The sequence below is a fragment of the Theropithecus gelada genome, chromosome 17 (genome assembly GCF_003255815.1).
Source record: "Theropithecus gelada isolate Dixy chromosome 17, Tgel_1.0, whole genome shotgun sequence".
In the NCBI taxonomy this organism is placed as follows: domain Eukaryota; kingdom Metazoa; phylum Chordata; class Mammalia; order Primates; family Cercopithecidae; genus Theropithecus; species Theropithecus gelada.
Genome location: NC_037685.1, coordinates 83,022,289 through 83,045,050, shown reverse-complemented (window position 1 = coordinate 83,045,050; position 22,762 = coordinate 83,022,289). Strand labels below are relative to the sequence as shown.

At 39.0% G+C, this 22,762-nt stretch overlaps 1 protein-coding gene across 1 annotated transcript in view; it reads left to right on the top strand.

Annotated features, from left to right (window-relative positions):
* NEK5 (NIMA related kinase 5) overlaps positions 1-22,762 on the top strand; it is a 63,981-nt gene that overhangs the window by 2,027 nt on the left and 39,192 nt on the right. Inside the window, exons 3-7 of the mRNA XM_025364589.1 lie at positions 8,017-8,113; positions 15,157-15,254; positions 16,940-17,023; positions 17,107-17,177; positions 19,092-19,178. Coding sequence (XP_025220374.1) covers positions 8,017-8,113; positions 15,157-15,254; positions 16,940-17,023; positions 17,107-17,177; positions 19,092-19,178 — 437 coding nt within the window. The remainder of the gene's footprint in view (positions 1-8,016; positions 8,114-15,156; positions 15,255-16,939; positions 17,024-17,106; positions 17,178-19,091; positions 19,179-22,762) is intronic.

Here is a 22,762-nt window from a genome sequence, read left to right as displayed (position 1 = left end):
GTAAGACCCTGTCCCTACAAAAAAAAATTTTTTTTAATGAAAATAGAAAAGAAATAAGATCACCTCTCTGTGGCTCCTATGGCCCTCCTTAGGGTGCCCTGAAAGGCCCTATGAGATGCCAGCCTCCTGTGTTGCCCTGACTTTTCTCTGTGGTACACTTCCTCTCTCCTTATTCAGGTCCTCGACAAGGGGTTTTCTGCAAACATGCTAGCTAGTGTAGCTCCCCAGCCACAATCACACCTTATCACCTTATCACACCACCCTGGTTTCTGGTTTCTTTTTTTTGTTTGTTTTTCTTTTCTTTCTTTTTTTTTTTTTTAAGGGGGAATCTCGCTCTGTCACTTAGGCTAGAGTACAGTGGCATGATCTCAGCTCACTGTAGCCTCCACCTCCAGGGTTCAAGCAATTCTCCCACCTCAGCCTCCCGAGTAGCTGGACTACAGGTGCATGCCACCACGCCTGGCTAATTTTTTTGTATTTTTAGTAGAGATGGAGTTTCACCATGTTGCCCAGGCTGGTCTTGAATTCCTGAACTCAAGTGATCTGCCTGCCTCAGCCTCCCAAAGTGCTGGGATTACAGGCGTGAGCCTCTGCTCCTGGCCTGGCTTATTTTCTTACTAGCATAATGCTCTGTAATTACTTTGCTCTCTTAATTATTCATTTGTTTATTGCTTGTCTTCCTCAGTATGCAGAACAGTTCCTGACACATAATAGATGCTAAACAAATTTATTGAGTGCACTGAATGAATAGAGGAAAACCATGTGTAATTGTTGGTCTAATGAGTTTGGAAAATAAATATAGTTAATTAAAAATTAATCATTTTTGCTAAATCCACCTTAGTCAGTGTTTATGTCACCCTCTTTAGTGATACGTTCATTTCAAAATATATTGGGACAATAATGTCCATTGTTTGCTAGAATTAATTTTAAGGCAAGTCTTGTTGGTCAGCTTCTAGAGAATTTATAAATGAGAGTAGCATAAAAAGTTCCATACAAAGCGTGTGCAAAATGGACCACCCAAGTTACCACACCATGTGAATATACTTAATGCCATTGAATTGTACACTTAAAAAATTGGTTAAAATGATATAAATTTTATTTTACCACAAAAAAATTGCAAGAAAACCTACCCAAACTGAAAGCTTAAGAGTAGATAACTGGCTTCCAGGGATAATGATTTATTTCCCAATATAGGTCTCTTTTGTGAATCCGTGGCATATTCATAATAATGTCCTCTATTCTAGTCTAGCTTCCTTCCGTGACATTATTCTGCTCACTCTCTTTTGTTTATCTGACTGCTCTCCCTCAGCTTATCTCTCTATTCACCCTCTATATGTCCTCAACCATGTGTCCTTTTCTGACCTTCTCTTTCTGTCCATTGTCACCTAAACTGCCCCACTTCAGTGTTTACCACTAAGTAGATCACTCTTAAATCTCTGTCTCTACACCTGACATCGTTCAGTACCCTAGTTCTGCATTTCTTCTGCCAGCTAGATAACTTCAGGTAATATCTGTGTCATTATTATTATTATTATTATTATTATTTTTTTTTTTGAGGTGGAGTCTCGCTGTGTCACCCAGGCTGGAGTGCAGTGGTACGATCTCGGCTCACTGCAAGCTCCACCTCCCAGGTTCACGCCATTCTTCTGCCTCAGCCTCCCGAGTAGCTGGGACTATAGGTGCTCGCCACCACGCCTGGCTAATTTTTTGTATTTTTAGTAGAGACAGGGTTTCACCATGTTAGCCAGGATGGTCTCCATCTCCTGACCTCATGATCCACCTGTCTCAGCCTCCCAAAGTGCTGGGATTACAGGCGTGAGCCACTGCGCCTGGCCAATATCTGTGTTATGAATCTATTGCTGTGTAACATATTATCCCAAACTTAGTGGCTTAAAGAATAAACATTTATTATCTTGGAGATCCTGTGCATCAAGAATTTAGGATGATGATCATTGAGACCACCTTGGAGGCTAGGTATCACAATTGTACCCAAAAACAAGTATTAATAGCAATTCTTCCTTGTTGTAAGCAGACTCACTCCACCTCCTATGTGCTGCGCTGTATTAATGTCATCAATGTCCTTATGGCTACCAGCCTCAAAACCTTGGGATCATTTGTGAGCTTATTCCTTCTCCACATTCAATTATTTGGTGAATACTGTTGATTCTTCCTCTTCCTTGAATTTGCTTCAGTCCTTTTGTCGAGGGCCTTGATCACTTGGATCCTTCAAGTGGCTCCAGCCCAATTTTAATAATGCTCCAGCCATGCCCCCAAACCTTCACTGGGACAGAGGCTATAAAGGAAGAGTTGCCTAGGTTTGACTACATAAAAATAGAAAACGTTCGTATGTCAAAACAAACACTATAAATAAATTCAAAGAAAACTGAAAAGGTGCCAAAAATATTTGCAAGTATTGACTTAATGGTGTTAACCTTTTATTAAGTCAATAAAAAGATAAAATCCATATATGAAGTCATCATACAAAAATTTGAAACTCATTAGAAAACTAAGAAATTGGGAGTTTATTCAAAGAAAAACCCCACAGATAAAGTTAGAAAACAAATGTCCAACAGTAGGTAATTTGTTAAGTAATTTATAAAAAAGTAAGTGGCTATTAGAAATCATGTTGTAGGTAAAGCATTGACATGGAGAAAATTTCAATGTTTGCAATGTTTGAGAAAATGGTAAGCGTAGAATGATATCATCTTTGTAAAAATATATATGTTCTCCATATATATGTATACCTACAAATATGTTAATATATTCACAAAGAAAAAGAGACGCAGACTGTTATTATTGAGGTAGAAAGTGGGGTTTGCCTGGTGCATTTTTTTTTTTCTTTTGAGACAGTCTTGCTCTGTCGCCCAGGCTGGAGTGCAGTGGTGCAATCTTGGCTCACTGCAAGATCTGCCTCCCAGGTTCACACCATTCTCCTGCCTCAGCCTCCCGAGTAGCTGGGACTACAGGCACCTGCCATCACGTCTGGCTAATTTTCTGTATTTTTAGTAGAGACCGGGTTTCATTGTGTTAGTCAGGATGGTCTCGATTTCCTGACCTCATGATCCGCCCATCTCAGCCTCCCAAAGTGCTGGGATTACAGGCGTGAGCTTACCGCACCCGGCCTGCCTTGTGCATTTTTTTCTTTCTTTCTTTCTTTCCTTTTTGAGACAGGGTTTCATTCTGTTGCCCAGGCAGGAGTGCAGTGGCATCATCATAGCTCACTGTAACCTTGAACAAGCCATCCTCCTGCCTCAGCCTCCTGAGTAGCTAGGACTGCAAGCATGCGCCACCACACCCAGGTAATTTTGAATTTTTTTTAGAGACAGGATCTTGTTATGTTGCCCAGGCTGGCCTCAAGTGATCCTCCCGCTTTGGCCTCCCAAAGTGCTGGGGTTACAGGTGTGAGCCACTGTGCCTGGTCTGCCTTGTGGTTTTATACTGTTTCACTCTTCAGAGAAATTTTGGGACCTTCTCTAATTTGCTCCAAAATTATGGCTCCTATCACACACCCTACTTTTTTTTTTCCCACTTCAGCCTCTGCATTTGGTTACAGGCTTGCTTCTCCCAAGGTCCTTGCCTGCTGATCTCCCAGCATCAGGATCCCACTTGTTCAAGGCTGAGTTCCACCATACCTCCAGAATCCTCCCACTTTAAAGAATTTCTCTTTCTCTGTAAACTTGCGTAACTTTTATTGGAACCTCTGTTATAGTACTGACTGATTTCTTTCTGGACATGCTTTGGCTGTTTAGTGCCTTCTCCTCCTTATTTAGCTGTAACATGTTCTGTGAGGACTGAGTCCATGTGAATTTCGTGCTGGCATTCCACACAGCACCTAATAATAATGCTTGGTGCCAGGAGATATTCAATAACTTCTTATTGGATAGATGATTCACTGGACAGATGCTTTCCAGCCCTCTTGCTCTATTGCAAAGCTGGTATATATTTAGGAATTATAAAACCATTTTAATTCTATGTAAGGAGAAAATACTTGAGAGGTGAATCTCTATAAAAATGTACATTACTTCATTTCAGAGCACCTCTCCCATTCTTTAGTATAATCAGAAATTGACTATAGTTTTGTAATAGAGCACCAATTTTTTCATCACTTTACTCATGAACTACCCTTGTCACCATGCCATAAATAAGTAGAATCTTATATTAGTCCTCATTATTCTTGTTTTCCCATATCTCTTTATGTTGTCGAATTTACCTGTAACATCTGTGTCACAATACTAACATTTATTACTTCTTTCTTCCTATCTACTCTCATGTAGTTTTTCATTACTTCTTATCTAGAGAAATTTCTATTTCTTCTCTCTAATGCCTCCCTACTCCCTACACTAGACCCCAGAAGTAAATTGCTTATTTTCTTACAGTTACCAAAAAGCTAATATTTTCTGTTATCATCCTACCATTATAAAGCATGTTCTTTTCCTTCTGGGCTCAAATAGAAGTGTTTTATCTTTCCTCAATTATGAAAATAAAAATGTTCATTGTAGAAATTTTGAAAGGAACCAAAGGGGAAAATAAGACCATTTAGAGGAAAATAAAAATAGCATATAACCTCTTTCTTAATCACTCTGAATTTCTCTCTAGACTATTTTTAATGTATAAATATATAAGTTATTAGAATGATTGGTGTCATGGTGGTTATACTCTTTTTTTTTGAGATGGAGTCTCGCTCTGTTGCCCAGACTGGAGTGCAGTGGCGTAGTCTTGGCTCACTGCAGCTTCTGCCTCCCAGGTTCAAACGATTCTCCTGCCTCAGCCTCCTGAGTAGCTGGGACTACAGGCACATGCCACTGTGTCTAGCTAATTTTTGTATTTTTAGTAGAGACAGGGTTTCACTATGTTGGCCAGGCTGGTCTGGAACTCCTGACCTCGTGATCTGCCTGCCTCAGCCTCCCAAAGTGCTGGGATTACAGGTGTGAGCCACCGTACCCGGCCAGGATATACTCTTTTGTAACAGTTTTTTTATTAGTAATATATTTTGAATATTTCGTCGTCTCATTCAATATTTTTGTATAACGTTATCATATAATATTAAATGTTCACACTAATGATAAAGGGACTACCTACAGGGTGTCCATTGTATGTCACACCATTGTAAGTGTTTTATTATATATATCAACTCAATTTAATCTTCACAACCACTCTGAAAGGTAGCTCTTATTACTCTCACTGTACAAGTGAAAGAGCTGAGGCTAAAGAGGTTAAGCAGTTAGCTTCAGGATGCACAGTACTCAGCAGATCCATTGAAGTCTTTCTCTGCTCTTTCCATGATAATACGTTGCCTCCCTTTATTTTTAATGACTGCATAGCATTAAAGTGGTAGCAGGTTAAAAATAACATAATTTAGCTGGGCATGGTGCCTGTAGTCCCAGCTATTCTGGAGAATGAGTTGGGAGGATCCCTTGACCCCAGGAGTTAAAATCCAGCTTAGACAACATAGCAGAACTCTGTCTTTAAAAAAAAAAAAAAGAAAAAGAAAAAGAAAAACCTAGCAAAACAGCCCCTGTAATTTATTTAACTCTTTTTCTGTTTTCAGATAATTAAATTGTTTGGTTTGGTTGGTTTTTTGGCTACGATTCAATAATATTTAATATGTAAAGTATAATTCATTTTTATTAAGCAAAACTATGTATATATGCTTACCTATATGTGCATGAATTAAAAAAGCTCTATTTACAAAGTTATTCCTAGGGAACGTAGTATTAGGTTGGCGCAAAAGTAATTGCGTTTTTGCCATTAAGAGTAAGGTTACCACCTGTGGGCTTTCATCTGTGGGCTAGATGAGAAAGAAAGAGGGAAGTTTCACTTTTACCTTATTCACTTCTATTTGACTTAAAACAAGCATGCATTATTAGAGTAACTTAAAAACTAGCAATAAAACACTGTAACAAAGTCTTTTGTATGAGAACTCTTCTATACACTTTTATTTTCTTTGGATAAATTTCTAGAAGAATTAGTAAGTCAAAAATAGGAACATTTCCCTCATGCCTGTAATCCCAGCACTTTGGGAGGCTGAGGCAGCTGGATCACTTGAGGACAGGAGTTTGAGACCAGCCTGGATAACATGGTGAGACCCCATCTCTACTAAAAATACAAAAAATTAGTCGGGCATGGTGGTGCTTGCCTGTGGTCCCAGCTACTCAGGAGGCTGAGGTGGGAGGATCACTTGGACTCAGTGGGCAGAGGCTGCAGTGAGCCAAGATCATGCCACTGCACTCCAGCTTGGGTGATAGAGCAATACTTTGTCTTAAAAAAATAAAAAAGGAACATTTCTTCATTAGGATACAGATCCCCCCCAAAAATGAACATTTTAAAGATTCATATTATATTGTAAAACTGCCTTCCCAGAAGGATTTTATGAATTTGTGTTCTTTTACCAGAAATAAATGAGTGTCCATTTTGCTGCTTTCTGGTCAATAGTGGTTGTTGACATTCTTTTCATCTTTGCCAATTTCATACATGAAATACTATATTACATTTTAGTTTTTATTCCTTTTTTTTTTTTTTTTTTTGAGATGGAGTCTTACTCTGTCAAACAGGCTGGAGTGCAGTGGCATGATTTTGGCTTACTGCAGCCTCCACCTCCTAGGTTCAAGACATTCTCCTGCCTCAGCCTCCCAAGTAACTGGGACCACAGGTGTGTGCCACCACGCCTGACTGCTTTTTTGTATTTTTAGTAGAGACAGGGTTTTGCCGTGTTGGCCAGGCTGGTCTTGAACTCCTGGCCTCAAATGATCTGCCTGCTTTGGCTTCCCAAAGTGCTGGGATTACAGGCCTGAGCTACCACACACCCAGCCAAATTTTGCTTTAGTTTTTATTCCTTTGATTACTGCATAAGATTGAATATTTTTTCTATCAGCCATTTTTATTTCTCTTGTTTTTTTTGAGTTGACTCTTCTTGTACTTTGCTTTTTTCTGTTGGGGTGTTTGCCTTTTTAAAAATTATTTGCCATCAATTTTTATATTATTATAAATATATTTGTCATATATGGTACAAATATTGTAACCTAACCTTTTGTTTGCCTTTTAATTTTGTTTATAATATTCTTTTGAATAAATAGTAGTTAGGACTTTTTTAAGTTGCTAAATCTATCTAGCTAATAGGAGTAATTCAGCTGTTTTTGTTTTGAAACGCCTATGTACTGACTATACAATTTAAATTGGGGCAGGAAACACTGAAGCTTAGAAAGATCCTTACTGAAGGATCCTTCAGCTGAGATGTAGGGAAACTAGAATTGAGAATATTAATTTTTTAAACATTCTTAAGTCTTAAATGAGAATGAAAAATTTGGCCAATGTTGAAGACTTCTAATGGGTGGAGGCCCCATGGACATCAGAAAGGCGGGGCAGTCAGGGGCTGGAAGTCAGGGTAAAAATGACAAGTCAGCAAAGTATCAAGAGTGAGGAAGAAATGTAGAAACGAGGTGTGGCCACTGATACTGGCACCAAACCCCTTGGAAAGTATTGTCTATAGATGATAAGTAGAACAAGAAAATACACCCAAATACTTCCAAAATGAAGTCATGCAAGACAATTTTTATTTGAAAATGAAAAATGTAGTCATCTTAATACAAAATTTTATTGGCCTGATTTCTGTAGGATATGACACATTTTCTTTTTTTAGATTGCATTTGTTTCTTCTCAGCAGTGATTGCTCCTGGAATGTTGCATTTTTATAAAGAATTCCTTTGCTACTGAAAGATAGATATTAAAATATGGCTCCATATGGCTAGATAATGAACACAATACCACCAGTCCAGCTTTTAATGTAGCAAAACTTCACCAGAAATACTTATTTTCTTGATGATGATTGTCGACAAACCATTGATGTGATGTAGGGTACTCTGCTAATTCTAGAAATGTTTCCTGCCATTGAAAGATCGGTTTCAAAGTGACATTAAAAGCCACTGAAATCCTAGAGAATTTGAGATGGAAACGAGCAGAAAGCATGTTCTTGAAACCAAGTTACCTTTATAGACTACTGTGTCTCTTAATGTAATTTAGATGCCCATACAAGAAAAAGAAGCTTCAAAGAAAGAAGTCATTCTTCTGGCAAAGATGAAACATCCCAACATTGTAGCCTTCTTCAATTCATTTCAAGGTTTGATTTCCTAATATTCTTTAACTATTTTTATAAAGTATAGGCATGTTGACATATGTAAAAAGATTTGTTCCTAAGGACTGTGTATAAATTGATTTTTGTAGATGGGTCATTTCCCCATTTACTTAAATTGCAGCTTGAGACCTCTTCGTTGTTTCCTCTCTAGTAAGTTTTTGTAGACAGCTTTCTTATGTTTTCTTGTTTTTCTGCTTCTCCTTAATTCTCACTCTCCCAAAAAATTAATGACTGGCTTATTTTCTGCCTCTCCTTAATTCTCACTCTCCCAAAAAATTAATGAGTGGCTTATTAGTTTCTTTGCTCTAGTAACAGCCCCCAAATTTAAGTGACTTACAATAATACACATCTATTTCTCACTTACATTACATGCTAGCTGTGGTAGGCTGGGGTCTTGAGTCTGGGGCCCAGGCTGAAGGAGCAGCTCAGATAAGGAGCCAGCTGTTCTCATAAGCAAAACAAGAGAGGAAAACACAGAGCCCACCACACTATCGCTCTCAAAGTCCTGCTGGGATGTGTGTGTTTGTGTGTGTGTGTTGGGGCCGTACTCTGCTTATATGAGATCCCGCATATCCTTAGGCAACAGATGGGGCTGGTGTAATCCTCTTACAGAGAGCCAGCAAACAACCACACACCATAGCCTAGCACACTGCCATGTAGAGGGGAAGAACTTTAGGGAAGGAATTCCCTTCCTCTGTACACCTGAATACAATTCTGCCTCCGCCCGTCACTGTAGTCCAAAGGTAAAAAATAAATAGTAAATGAAGGGGCATCTGTCAGACAGCATTCATTCACTGAACTGATACTTACTGAGTGCTTACTATATGCCAGACATTGTTCTAGGTGTCAGGAATATAAGAGTGAACAAAGCAGATGAAAATCCGTGTTTTCATGAAATGTATATTCTAGTGGGAAGAGATAGACAATAAACAAATCTACAGTATGTCAGGTGTGTCTTAAGTTGTGACAGGGCTGTATGTGCTGACAGTTTTATGACAGGTCATTCCCCAGCCCAGCCCCCAGCACTGGGCTGTTTTAAGAGTGATAAGTAGTTCATGGAGCAGAAGTGTTAACCTCGGTATCTTCAAGCATCATCAGTTGGGTTAAAGTCAGTCAATAAATAAATACAGCCACTGTGTCTCGAGCATGTGCACTGTGCAGGGCACTGTGTTCCTTCCTGATTAAAACCACTACATTCAAAGTACTTCTGTGTGTATGGCCCTTCTTTGGCTTCTGGGTATTTAAAAGAGCTCTTGGGACTCTTCTGAGGTCTTCCTGGGAGCAGAACAGTACACATGGTCTGGAATTGGGTTGCATGGAATAACTTTCAAGGAGAGCCACTGAATTAAGTGCCCTGCATTCCTGTCCATTGGCTACTGATAACGCTGTAAGATGGTCTTTCTCTTCTTTATTTTGTTTGAGGTTATTACTGTGACTCTGGCTAACTCCTGCTCATCCTCAGGCCTTTTCTGAACTCACAATTCAAATTACAGCTCCCTTTGGTTCTCTTCCACAGCAGTTGTACTTACATATGTCTATTTATATGATTATGAATTTGTTTCATATTTGTCGCCCTTTACATAGTGTAAACTTAATGAATTTTGGGGCTCCATCTGTTTTGCTCACCACTTGATCCTTGGCATCTAGCACACACTGGCTGCTCAATACCTATTTACTGAATGAGCAAATGGACTGGACCACTTTTAGAGACTGGAGTATTTCCTTATACCATGTGAGAGTGATTTTTGAGGACAGTTTACCGCTGGAAGCTTTTGCAAAACTAGGGTCATTTTTACAGTGTAAATAACCTCTGCTGTGTTTGTTGATACTGTAAGTTTACATTTTCTTCTGACTCTTTTTAAGTAGAGCACCCCTGTGTTCAGGAAAGCTACAGCTATTGTGATGCCTTTGAGTTTTCTTGGCAGATTGCTGGGACTTGAACTACTGAGCTTATCTAAAAGCCTCAGAGGGCCTTGTAGCCTCTGTCTTTTAGAGAGTGTAGGTAAAGGCTTGCTTTCCTTCAAATGGCTTATCTCTGATCATAAGAACCATGGCTCTAGTGTTTGTCTATAGAAAATACGATGTTTTCGGACGGGCGCGGTTGCTCACGCCTGTAAACCCAGTACCCTGGGAGGCCCAGGCAGGCAGATCACCTGAGGTCAGGAGTTCAAGACTACCCTGGCCATGGTGAAACCCCGTCTCTACTGAAAATACAAAAAAAAATTAGCTAGGTGTGCTGGTGTGTGCCTGTCATCCCAGCTGCTTGGGAGGCTGAGGTAGGAGAATCGTTTGAACCTGGGAGGTGAAGGTTGCAGTGAGCTGAGATTGTGCCACTGCACTCCAGCCTGGGCAACAAGAACGAAACTCTGTCTCAAAAAAAAGAAAATAGGATGTTTTTATTGGTTTGAAGCAACATAAGAGAAATAATGAGAATGTAGTGATATTTTCCTAAGACTAAATTAATTCCATGTGAATTCCATCAATAAACATTCATTAAGTGTCTGTTATATGCCAGTCATGTTCTAAGTCTTGGAGATATATCAGCAGACAAAATAGGCAAAAATTCCCATGCTGTTGTATTTGTTTTCTATTACTACATAGCAAATGAACACAAATTTAGTGGCTTAACAACAACACATATTTATTATCTCTTGATTTCTGTAGGTTAGAAGCCTGAGGTTGGCTTAGCTGGATTCTCTGCCCACAGTCTCAGCTAGTTGAAATCAAGGTATCAGTTGGGACCGTTATCTGTGGCTCATGGTCTTCTTCCAAGCTTATTTAGGTTGTTACAGATTTCATTTACTTGCAATTGGGGTAATTGGATCATGGCTCACTGCAGCCTTGAACTCCTGGCCTCCAGTGATCCTTCTGCCATGGCTTCCAAAAGTGCTGTGAGCACTGTGCCTGGCCAGAAAGAGATCTTTTACATTTATTTAAACTCAGAGTTTTATTTTATATTACTCTTATGCACACATAAAAAAGAAAATATGAGCAAACAAAGTTGGTTAAGGTATTCTAAAAATTATTTAGGCAGTGAAAACATTAAGCCTGCCAGGTCTACAGCAAGTGATTGGAAGACGCCAAGGTCTGTAAGAAACAATCTTGATTTTATTTTTTTTTTGAGACAGAGTCTCTTTCTGTTGCCCAGGCTGGAGTGCAGTGGTACCATTACAGCTCACTGCAGCCTTGACCTTCTGGGCTTAAGTGGCCCTCCCACCTCAGTCTCCTGCGTACTGGGATTACAGGCATGCACCCCCACACCTGGCTAATTTTTGTATTTTTTTTTCTTTATAGAGCCAGAGTTTTGCCATGTTGCCCAGGCTGGTCTCAAACACCTGAGTTCAAGCAATCCACCTGCATCAGCCTTGGCCTCCCAAAATGCTGGGATTACAGGCGAGAGCCACTGTGCCAAGCCCTTGATTTTTTAAAAGTGCATTTTAGAATGAATTAGAATAATTGTTTAATAAATGTTGGAACTTGACAAATAAAAAGGTTATTTAGTGCCCCCCAATTGTTTTGAAGTGTCGGTGATCCATGAGCTTTACAGCAGATGGAAAATTTGAGAGCATAAATGATTTTTCCAGACATTTCCAATAAATATAAAATTAACAGTGGCTAATGGGGAAAATCCTTATTTTACAGTCAGAGATAATGCTAATTGACGTTAAGTAGTTTCTTTTTTTTTTCTTTTTTTTTTTTTTTTGAGACGGAGTCTCACTCTGTCACCCAGGCTGGAGTGCAATGGCGCAATCTTGGCTCACTGCACTTCCACCTCCTGGGTTCAAGCAATTCTCCTGCCTCAGTCTCCTGAGTAGCTGGGATTACAGGTGCCCGCCACCACACCTGGCTAATTTTTGTATTTTTAGTAGAGATGGGGTTTCAGTATGTTGGCCAGGCTGATCTCAAATTCCTGACCTCAGGTGATCCACCCACCTCGGCCTCCCAAAGTGCTGGGGTTACAGGCATAAGCCACTGCACCCGGCCAGTAGTTTCTTTAAGATACCTCTGTCATGATGAATTTTGAGTCAGTCAGTTTCTTTCACCAAAAGCCAGTGAAAGGTTGAGTGAGTTGGAGGTTGGTGAAAAGGAAGTGAGATGAAATCTTTTCTCCTCTGTTTCATTATTCTGATTCTTCCATGGTTTTGAAATTGCCATCCCTTCATTGCTGTGGCAGACCTTTTAATGACTGAGCTTCAATGATAAGAAGCATCAATTCTCCTAAAAGTAACACATTCCTGAAAATAACCGATCTCTAGATATTAGGGCATATCAGGAAGCATCTTCTCAGAACCCTTCCTGGATCTCCAGTTTGACTTGCAGGCACTTTCTCCTCACCCTCCAGCCTACAGTCTTCTTCACAGCACTTCTCACCCAATGCTGAGGGACTCCCCAACTAGACTTTGCCTCTTTAACAGTAGAATGGATGGCTTATTTGTTTTTTATTCCTACACAGCATTCCTTGCTTTTGCATGTCCTCAATAGAAGTTTGTTAATAAATGAATGGATCTGTCTCTTAAAGAAGAGAGGTGGAAAAATTGAAATATGTGAAAGAAGATGCATGGTTTGTGAATTAGAAGCAACCAAGGGTAGACACTGCCAGGTTACTGATATCCACAGTAAGTTGGTTAGGGTACTTTAAAGAGTAGAAGAGCAAAAGATTTGGCAAGAGAGTTTGGCATTTAGTAGGGACTACAGGGGAAAATGTTAACAATTGCTTATAAGCCTGATTTTGGCATGAATGTTTTTGTATGTTTTGTGTTCCTTCGGGGGTTTTTTTGTTTGTTTGTTTTTGTTATTGTTGTTTGTTTGTTTGTTTTTAATGAATCCACTCAACAAACATTTAAGCCCCTTTGATGTGCTAACTACTGTTTTAGATACAAAAGAATGAAGTGTAGGCCGGGCGCGGTGGCTCAAGCCTGTAATCCCAGCACTTTGGGAGGCCGAGATGGGCGGATCACGAGGTCAGGAGATCGAGACCATCCTGGCGAACACAGTGAAACCCCGTCTCTACTAAGAAATACAAAAAATAGCCGGGCGAGATGGCGGGCGCCTGTAGTCCCAGCTACTCGGGAGGCTGAGGCCGGAGAATGGCATGAACCCGGGAGGCGGAGCTTGCAGTGAGCTGAGATCCGGCCACTGCACTCCAGCCTGGGCTACAGAGCGAGACTCCGTCTCAAAAAAAAAAAAAAAAAAAAAGAATGAAGTGTAGACAAACAAGTGAGTAGAAATCCTTCTTTTCTAACAAGATCCCAGCTGGTAGTTGGTGGGCTAATTAAGAAAGCTGGTTAAAGCGGAAAATCATCTGTTTTAGTCTATTCTAGCAGCTATAAGTCTATTCCAGCAGCTATAACAAAATACCATAAACTGAGTGGCTTATAAACAGCAGAAATTTATTTCTCACAGTTCTGGAGGCTGAGAAGTACAAGATCAAGGTGCAGGCAGATTCACTGTCTGCTGAGGGTTCACTTTCTGGTTCATAGATGGTTCGCCTCATTGTGACTTCACATGGTGGAAGCGGAGAGGGTTCTCTCTTGGACAGCAGTCCTTTCATGTGGGCTTCACCCTCATGACCTAGTCACCTTCCAAAAGCCCTATACCTCCTAATACCATCACCGTGGGGGCTAGAATTTCAACATACACATTTGGGGAAGACAAAGATATTTAGATCCTAGCAGTTATGCAAACATATTTTAACATAAGAAGACATAATCATCCTTTGAGTGGAAATGGCCAGAAAAAAAAAAAGAAAAAAATTTTAAGGAAATTACAAGCATTTGTCAAAGGATAGTTTCTTTTCTTTAATATGGAGCCAGTGTTTGTGGATAATCTGTCCACAATCCTTTTAGAAATTTTCTAGTTGTATTTCATTCATTTCATTCAACGTTTAGGTCAATGGTTATTTATTTATTTATTTATTTATTTATTAAACTCACTTTTACTGAGTCCTCCAAAATATTCAGGATAGCTTTTGGAGAAATAATCACATCTTTCATTTTCTATTCATATTTCATCAGTTTATGTAAAGACAAGAATAACTCACTACAGTTCAAGAAAATTCAGAACTATAGTTGGTAGATTATGAGTCCACTGACTATCGTTCTGAATTTTCTTTCTTACGTAAGGTATGCTTCTTATTTAGAACTTTTAGTTTCTTTTCTTTAATGTGGAGCAAGAATTTGTGGATAGTCTGTACACAATCCTTTTAGAAGTTTTCCAGTTATATTTCATTCATCCCATCAACATTTAGGTCAATAGCTATTTTTTTAAAAACTGCTCACTTTTACTGAGTCCTCCAAAATATTCAGCATAGCTTTTGGAAAATATCACATCTTTCATTTTCTATTCATATTTCATCAGTGTCTGTTATAAAGACAAGAGTAAATGGAATAAACATATCTGGGAAGAAACACAATGATCTTGGTAAGATTCAGTTCAATTGGTAGGAGCAGAGGTACTTGGACATACTAGAGAGCCTAGTAGTAACTAGTGGTAACCTTGATGGGACAATAGCAATGGAGAGTGTCCTGTAATCTAGTGAGTGGTTTAGGCAGAGGTCAGTTATAAGAGTTTCTATTGTATTCAACAACGTAGATGAATAAGTGCCGTATAAATATGGCTTTATGCCCAAATTCAAGAAGGGGCTATTAATTCTTCCTGGGGTGTTAGGAAAGAGTTACAGCCGCTATTTTTATAGCAGATTTCTAATCTCTCAAAGGAATGTATTAATAAAAATAGCCAACATTTCTTAAACTCTTATTATCTGCAGGCATTATTCTAAGCATCTGACAGGGATTAACTCATTTAATCTTTCCAACAATCCGAAGAACAAATTTCTATAATATTATTTCCATTTTACAGATGAGGTAATGAGGCACAGAGAAGTTAAAGTGACTTGCCCAGAGTCACAGAGCTAAGAAATATAAATGGTATAGTGGAATTAGAACCCAGTCCATTTTGATTCCACAGCCAGAACATGACTGATAAATATCTGAAATCCTTCCAGCACCAAATGATTCTTTTTCTTACAGAGAACGGCAGGCTGTTTATTGTAATGGAATATTGTGATGGAGGGGATCTCATGAAAAGGATCAATAGACAACGGGGTGTGTTATTTAGTGAAGATCAGGTAAAAACTTCTAATTTGCCTTTTAATTTTATGTATGTGTGGTGGGGAGAGAATTAAATTTATAGTGTCATAAGTAGTAGACTATGTTGATATAAAGCATGTGTTTTGGTAGAGAAATTCAAACCATAAAATAGTGGATCAATATTCTTGGTAGATTCAGTAGAACAAGTTTGCAATTGAACTTAAACTGAATTGTTTTTTAGAGTGAGATTTTCTTGAGAAAAGATAGTCTGTTTGGACAATCTCGTGTAGGATGCCTCTGAGATAAATCTTCACGGTTAAATAAAAACCTGAATGTGAGTGTTCCTTAGCCATTTAACATGTGACATGTTTATAGCTTCACTGTTTTCTCTTTCACCATTTGGTGCTGTGTTTTAAAGTAGATATCCCACTTTGCTAGGGAGGATAGAAGCTTCTCTTGGCAATGCCTGTTTAGTTTCATTAGTTACTAAGAGGGGGAGATAAAAGATGAAGAATAATGGCCTCTCCCACTTTCTCTTTGCACAAATGTATTTCTCTTCTATACTCCAAGCCTCCTTGGAACCCTCTTGGGAGTGGTACTCATGAAGGAGACAGGTTTGTGTGTGTGGAGAGGAATCTGAATTAGCGCCTATATGATTGCTGGTAAGGCCATTGCCTCAGGAAGCACACAGGAAAGGCCCACCATTTTTCCTTTGGCCATTTGTTTCTTTGTTCTATTTTAGCATTTGGGAGCCTCATGCCCATATAATTTCCTCCTAAAGTTTAATATTTTGAATATATGAAGGATTGAAGAATCAATATTTCTAACTTCTGTAAGATTAATCAAGCATTTTTTGTATGCTCATTTATATTATATATTAAATTCCATATTCATAGAAACTCTTTTTTCTTATCTAGGTATTATTTTGCCACATTTTATAAAAATGCTTCTCTTGACAAAATTTTGAGTTACATTTCTTTTTGTTGGGAATGAACTAAAATTACAACCGAATATTAATGTCTGGAATATGGCTTTATTCCTATTATTTTCCTCTTTCTGTATAATTTGGCAGACAAAGAACCAGTGAAATTTTAGAATAGTTTAAATAAATTTCTGTAGGCATAGAACACATTTTCAGAAAGAGGCTCATGGTCAACAAAGATAAAATAAAATCATGACTTAGAAATAAAATTAAACTTTAAAAGTAAAGTATTTGTTGGTTTTATATTAGATATATTGATATTTTATTACAATTCCTAACAACCTCACAGATCCCTCATTTCTTCCTCTTTCTCTCCCCACCCTTGGCACCCTCCTTCCACCGTAAAGGAAGAACGAATGGCTCCCAGGTTATCAGGAAACAGGGCTACTTGTGTACTATTTACGATGCAGTTAGCACCCCAGGGTTAAGTAAGAAAAAAAGAAAATCATGAACGCATGTGTCTTTCCCTTGCCCCTACTTATCTTTTTCTGCGTGTGGAATTCATTTGATACCAGTGATATTTGGATTACTTTTCTGTGCCTCCATTGTTTTAGTTGTAAAATGAAAATAATAATATGATAAAGTATACCTATTAACTTCATTCCTATAAATACACATACACTATATATGTGTGTGTGTGTGTGTGTGTATAATTTCTTTCTTTCTTTTTGCATGTTACCATGAAGACATTTCAGTGACTACCAGGCTATTCAGTGGCTTTGTTTTGTGTTCTCTCTATAGATCCTCGGATGGTTTGTACAGATTTCTCTAGGACTAAAACATATTCATGACAGGAAGATATTACACAGGGACATAAAAGCTCAGGTAACAGCTCAGAGAGAAGACTAAGACAGAATTGATCTTTTCTTGAAGTACCTCAAACAACATGACATTTTCTCCATTTATAGAACATTTTTCTTAGCAAGAATGGAATGGTTGCAAAGCTTGGGGACTTTGGTATAGCAAGAGTCCTGAATAAGTAAGTACTTTGAAAATAATTTTTCTTTCTATTCAAAATAGCCCAAATATGTATTTTTAGGTATCATGGATTAAGAAGATATTAAAATCTTGGTTGTCTAAATAATTTTAGATAGCTTTATGTAAATGCATTAAATCAGATGGTACTTTGAGATTAAAATTCTCAAGGTAAATTGTGGTGTAATAGAATGATGTTGCTAATGTTCTGTAGTGTAATTCCAGTTTATCAAATATGAATGTGACTGTAATACGCATAAAGCTAGAGAGAATTTAGTGAAATAGGCAGGTTTACACTTCTTAATGAAAAAAGTCAAACTCTGTAAAATATTTGAAGAGATTTATTCTGAGCCAAATACGAGTGACCAAAGGCCCATGCCTGTGACATAGCCCTCAGGAGATCCTAAGAACATGTACCCAAAGTGGCCGGTCTACAACTTGGTTTTGCACATTTTAGGGAGACGCAAGACACCAATAGGATGTACATGGGTTTGGTCCAGAAAAGCAGGACAACTCAAAGCTGGGAGGCGTGGGAGGGAGCTTCCAGGTCATAGGTGGATTAAAAACTTTTCTGATTGGCAGTTGGTTGAAAGAGTCTATCTAAAGACCTGGAATTAATGGAAGGGAGTGTCTGGGTTAAGGTAAGGGGTTGTGGAAATGAAGGTTTTTATTATGCAGATGAAATCTCCAAGTAGCAGGCCTCAGAGAGAATAGATTGTAAATGTTTCTTATCAGATTTAAAAAGGTGCCAGACTCTTAGTTAATTTTTTCCTGGATCAGGAAAAAGACTTGGAAAAAGAAAGGAATTTTCTTCAGAATGTAGAGTTTCCCCACAAGAGATACCTTTGCAGGACTATTTCAACATATGGACAAAGAAACATGATGTGGGGTAAAATATTTTGATTTCTTTCAGGCCTGCTATCTGTCATGTGATGTTATACTAGAGTCAGGCTGGACTTTGGTATCTTATTGCTGCAAGGAATCTGCTTTGTCAGTCTTAAGGTCTGTTTTAGTGTTAATGCCTGAATTCCAAAGGGGAGGAGGAAATAATGAGGCATGTCCAACCCTGCTCCCCATCATGGCCTGAACTGGTTTTTCAGGTTAACTTTGGAATGTCCTTGGCCAAAGGGAGGGTTTATGAGTTGGTTGGGGGGCTCAGAATTTTATTTTTGGTTTACACACTTTCTAGCAGAATAAATTGGTGCACCTGTTTGGAAGACAATTTGGTGGCAATATATATCAAGAGATTTTTAAATATTCTATTTCTGAGAATTTGTTCCAAGGGAATAATTTGAAATTTGGAATAATGTAAGTGCCTAAATAATTGGGAAATGGTTAAATTTAATAAAGCTTGGCATGACCATGTACCTGAATATATCATAAACATTTACCGTTTTGAAGACTTCTTGATAACTTTGTTATACTACGTAAAGAAAATGGAATTCTGAATTTTAAATACATTGTGATCACAGTTACATGAAAAATATGTGTGGAAAAAAGACAGGAAGGAAATATATCAGAATTTTAACAATAGTTGTTTTAGGTGCTAAGATTCTGGGTAACTTTTTTCTCCCTTATTCATTTTTGTATTTTCCAAGTTTTAAATCATGAAGTTGCGATTTGATAATCTCTACATCTGAGAGATTTTTATAACATGACAATTTCATCTCTTTGTGGAGTCTTTAAGCCATAAAAAATATATTTTAATGTGTAAATTTTTGGAAGGTGAATTGTAACTTTAAAAATCAGCTGATTTAGTTACTCTATCAACATACAGTGTTTTGCTTTCTTCTAACACATGTATGCATCAAATCTTGTGTTATCCATTTTCACATTTTTTCTTGCATGTCCATGTCTTAAGACTTTTCTTACTCCAATAAAAATTCATGCTGATTTATTATTTAATATAATTTACTAGTTCCATGGAACTTGCTCGAACTTGTATTGGAACACCTTACTACCTGTCCCCAGAGATCTGTCAGAATAAACCCTACAACAATAAAACGTAAGTTGCTGACTCTTAGTTTGAAAGTGTCAGTAAAATCTGATGGATGACACTGAATGAAGATTCCAGAAACTAAAATTCAAATCTCTTCTTTCTTTCTCATGGTACTTTTGTAATTTCATTTTCTTCATGTGTGAAATTGTTCCCGGACCACACAGGGTTGGGCTGCTATTTCTCGTGGTCCAATAACGAGATGCAGATGAACTGGGGAGGAAGAGAGTTTTCATTTCTGTAACTGGTACAGGGAGAAGGTCTGGAAATTATCGCCAGACCAACTCAAAATTACAAAGTTTTTCAGAGCTTATACACCTTCTAAGCTATATGTCTGTGTGTAAGTGTGCATTCATTTAAAGACATAGTGATTAACTCCTTTTAATCTGTAACTAAGGTCTGAGTCCTGAAGACTTTCTTCTAGAGCCTCAGTAAGCTTACTTAATCTAAATGGGTCTAGGTGCTGGGGTGATTACCCTTATTTTGTCTCCTGCTAAATCATGGAGGTTTAGGCAGTTCTTTCAGACCTCCAATAAACTTGTTTGTGGAGGCCTGGGGAGTTTCTTCAGACCCCCAATAAAACTTGTTTAATCTTAAATGGCTCCTGTTAAGAATTCCTTTGTTATTTTATCATGCTTTAAGGCCTAGGAAAGGCCTAGGCAAAACTCTTGATGGGCTTTTTTACATTACAGCCTTTGTATAAGGGCACTGGCTTTTTTTTTTTTTTTTTTTTTTTTTGAGACAGAGTCTTGCTCTTGCTCTTGTCACCCAGGCTAACGTGCAATGGCATAATCTCGGCTCACTACAACCTCCGCCTCCCAGGTTCAAGCAATTCTCCTGCCTCAGCCTCCTGAGTGTCTGGGATTACAGGCGCCTGCCACCATGCCTGGCTAAAGTTTTGTATTTTTAGTAGAGACGGGATTTCACCATGTTGTCCAGGCTGGTCTCAAACTCCTGACCTTGTGATCTGCCCGCCTCAGCCTCCCAAAGTGTTGAGATTACAGGTGTGAGCCACTGTGCCTGGCCGGGCACTGGCTTTTTTAGCTTTTAATATTTAACTTCACCACTCAGTCAGTACAGAAACAGTTATGATGGAAGCCTGTGTTAGTAAAACCTGGCCTGCCACACAATGGGGATCCCAGTGACTGTCTCTGAGCAGTGTTACCTGAAGGTTTCGAACTTGTTTAGAAGAAAGCCATTTCTCTTCATTTAAAGATACAAGTGGTATAAAAAATAACATTGCAAATTGCAGTCACTGTGACGTCCATTTTTGTATTATATGTTCATACCTTTGAAGCACTGTTTAGTCTATTGCAAGAAAAGATTGAAGAGGATGAAGTAGAAGACAGTGTGATCTGGTGACCGCTCACTGGATTAGGAGCTAGGAATCCTACTCTTGGCTAACTTGACCAAGTCTTGACCTCAGGTTCCTAACTCATAACAATGAAAGTATTGACTAGGTAATCTTCAAGGTATCTTCCAGCTTTAAAACCCAGTTAGTTTTTATGTATGTGATATCAGAGTCTGATTCTCAGCAGTAATTTTTTTTTTCTTTTTTTTTTGAGATGGAGTCTGGCTCTGTCACCCAGGCTGGAGTGCAGTGGCGTGATCTCAGCTGACTGCAACCTCTGCCTCCCAGGTTCAAGCAATTCTCTTGCCTCAGCCTCCCAAGTACCTGGAACTGCAGGCACGTGCCACCATGCCCCGCTAATATTTTGTATTTTTAGTAGAAACGGGGTTTCACCATATTGGCCAGGCTGGTCTTGAATTCCTGACCTCAGGTGATCTGCCTGCCTCAGCCTCTCAAAGTGCTGGGATTACAGGTGTGAGCCACTGCACCTGGCGCTCAGCAGTAATGTTAATGTATACCACAAGAAAAGGTGAAGAGGAGCTTTTGCTTCCTATAAGGAGAAGGAAAAAACTTTCGTTTTTCAAAGCTGGCTGCCATTGAACAAGTTGGCGATAAAGAAGACTGAATTCCCTTTGGAAGTTAGTTGTCCTTTTGTGTAGGAAAAAATGCCCGAGAGATACTTGGCTATTGGACTTTGAAGGAGATAAATGAAAGGCAAAGTTCAGGTGGTAGAGATTTACAAAAAGAATAGTAAGAATTTTTCTGCCTAATAAAATAACAGGGACTTTTTTTTTTTTTGAGACATCCCCTGGCACAAAGGAGTTTGGCCTCAAGTTAGTTGTGCAGGAATGCAGGTAGGGTGTGTTGGACAGAAAGTAGGCTGTTCAGAGCAGGGCATGCCACAGATAGCCTTGGGTCAGCTGTGTTGTTTTGTTTCCTTGTACTGCTTTTCAAGAATTTGAATCAGGCCGGGCGCGGTGGCTCAAACCTGTAATCCTAGCACTTTGGGAGGCCGAGACAGGCGGATCATGAGGTGAGGAGATCGAGACCATCCTGGCTAACACAGTGAAATCCCGTCTCTACTTAAAAAATACAAAAAACTAGCTGGGCGAGGTGGTGGGTGCCTGTAGTCCCAGCTACTCGGGAGGCTGAGGCAGAAGAATGGCGTAAACCTGGGAGGCGGAGCTTGCAGTGAGCTGAGATCCGGCCACCGCAAGCAAGACTCCGTCTCAAAAAAAAAAAAAAAAAAGAATTTGAATCAACATTTAAATACTGCTGGATGTGGTGGCTCATGCCTATAATCCCAGCACTTTGGGAGGCTGAGGGTGATGATCACTTGAGTCCAGGGGTTCAAGACCAATTAAAAAAATTAAATATTGAAAGACTTTAAAATATGCATAGTTGGTGCCTCTGAAAATTGGAAGATATTAGCAATAATCAGGTGGGTAGCCGCTGGCTCCATTAGAGGACTGGTTCACCACAGTCCTCACTATGCAGAGTGGTCTCAGGCCTGCAACTGGCCCCACCTGACCCCCAGGTGGCTGCAGTACTGGCCTGAGCCCTGGGGGCATATGAATTCTCTACCCTGGCTACAGAGGGTGCTCTGGGAACAGAAGAGAAGTTTGGGTCTGTGGAAGCCCTAGTAAAGACAAAAGTCTGTGTGATGTGAAATGGTCAGTGAATTTCTAGAAGGTCTAGAAAGTTCATGTTTGCTTCTTGGGTCAGGTGCAGGTGGCCCACACCTGTAATCCCAGCACTTTGGGAGGCCAAGGAGGGAGTATTGCTTGAGCTCAAGAGTTTGAGACCAGCCTGAGCAACATGGCAAAACCTTGTTTCTGGGAAAAAAAAAAAAATCATTAAAAACCCCACAAATTTGTTTCCCACCAATCTTACCGTCTGTTGTACTTACCATCTTTTGTACTCAAAACCTTAGTATAAGTCTATCTTTCTCTCCTTCTGTCTGAAACACACACACACACACACACACACACACACACACACGCTCACGCACAAAGTGTTGCTGCTCGAGGAGCCATTTACCTCACTCCTCACTTTAATGATTCCTTCTTGCTTTGACTCCTTGACTTCTTATTATACATTTTTTGATCTTTTAGATTTAATTGTGCTTTTTGTTCTATAAAGTAACTTCTCAATTAAACCAATCACATATAAATATTTATGAAGTACTAAATCTGTAAAGAGTAAAACTCATGATATATATTTTAAATATATTTTTAAATGT